At 38.9% G+C, this 470-nt stretch overlaps 1 protein-coding gene across 5 annotated transcripts in view; it reads right to left on the reverse strand.

Annotated features, from left to right (window-relative positions):
- LOC119589291 (sarcosine dehydrogenase, mitochondrial-like) overlaps positions 1-470 on the reverse strand; it is a 22594-nt gene that overhangs the window by 1188 nt on the left and 20936 nt on the right. For all 5 annotated transcript variants that reach the window (XM_037937913.1, XM_037937914.1, XM_037937911.1 and 2 more), the window contains exon 4: positions 205-355. In XM_037937913.1, coding sequence (XP_037793841.1) covers positions 205-355 — 151 coding nt within the window. The remainder of the gene's footprint in view (positions 1-204; positions 356-470) is intronic.

A 470-nucleotide genomic window follows, 5' to 3' on the forward strand; every position in this document is an offset into this window, starting at 1 on the left:
AAATCAAAATATAGGTGCAAAATACAGATTCACATAACAACATGCAAAGAAGATCGATAAAATAAAAACACTCAACATTGACAAATTACAAAAGGAAGATTTATAAATTACAAGGTTAATCTTTTAAAGATAGATTCATAAAAAAAAAATAAACCAAAGATAAAAAATTACAATCTCAAGGTCTTCCATTTCCCTCCTCCATACCTGACGTGATCTGGTGAGTCTCCAGCAGAACAGTGTTGGTGACGCCCAGCCTAGCCAGGTGGTAGATTGCGTTGCAGCCGAGCGAGCCTCCGCCGACCACCACTACGTCCGCCTCGCAAGGAACTGCCTGGGGCGCGTGCACTGATTTGTCCTGGATTTGGATTTCAGTCAAATATTTTTCTAAATTATAAGAAAATGATGTTCAAAATCTTTACTTTAGAACATGAGATCTTAACTTGGGGTCCATGAACTGGAGTCCGTGAATT

Source organism: Penaeus monodon, chromosome 25, assembly GCF_015228065.2.
Source record: "Penaeus monodon isolate SGIC_2016 chromosome 25, NSTDA_Pmon_1, whole genome shotgun sequence".
In the NCBI taxonomy this organism is placed as follows: Eukaryota; Metazoa; Arthropoda; class Malacostraca; order Decapoda; family Penaeidae; genus Penaeus; species Penaeus monodon.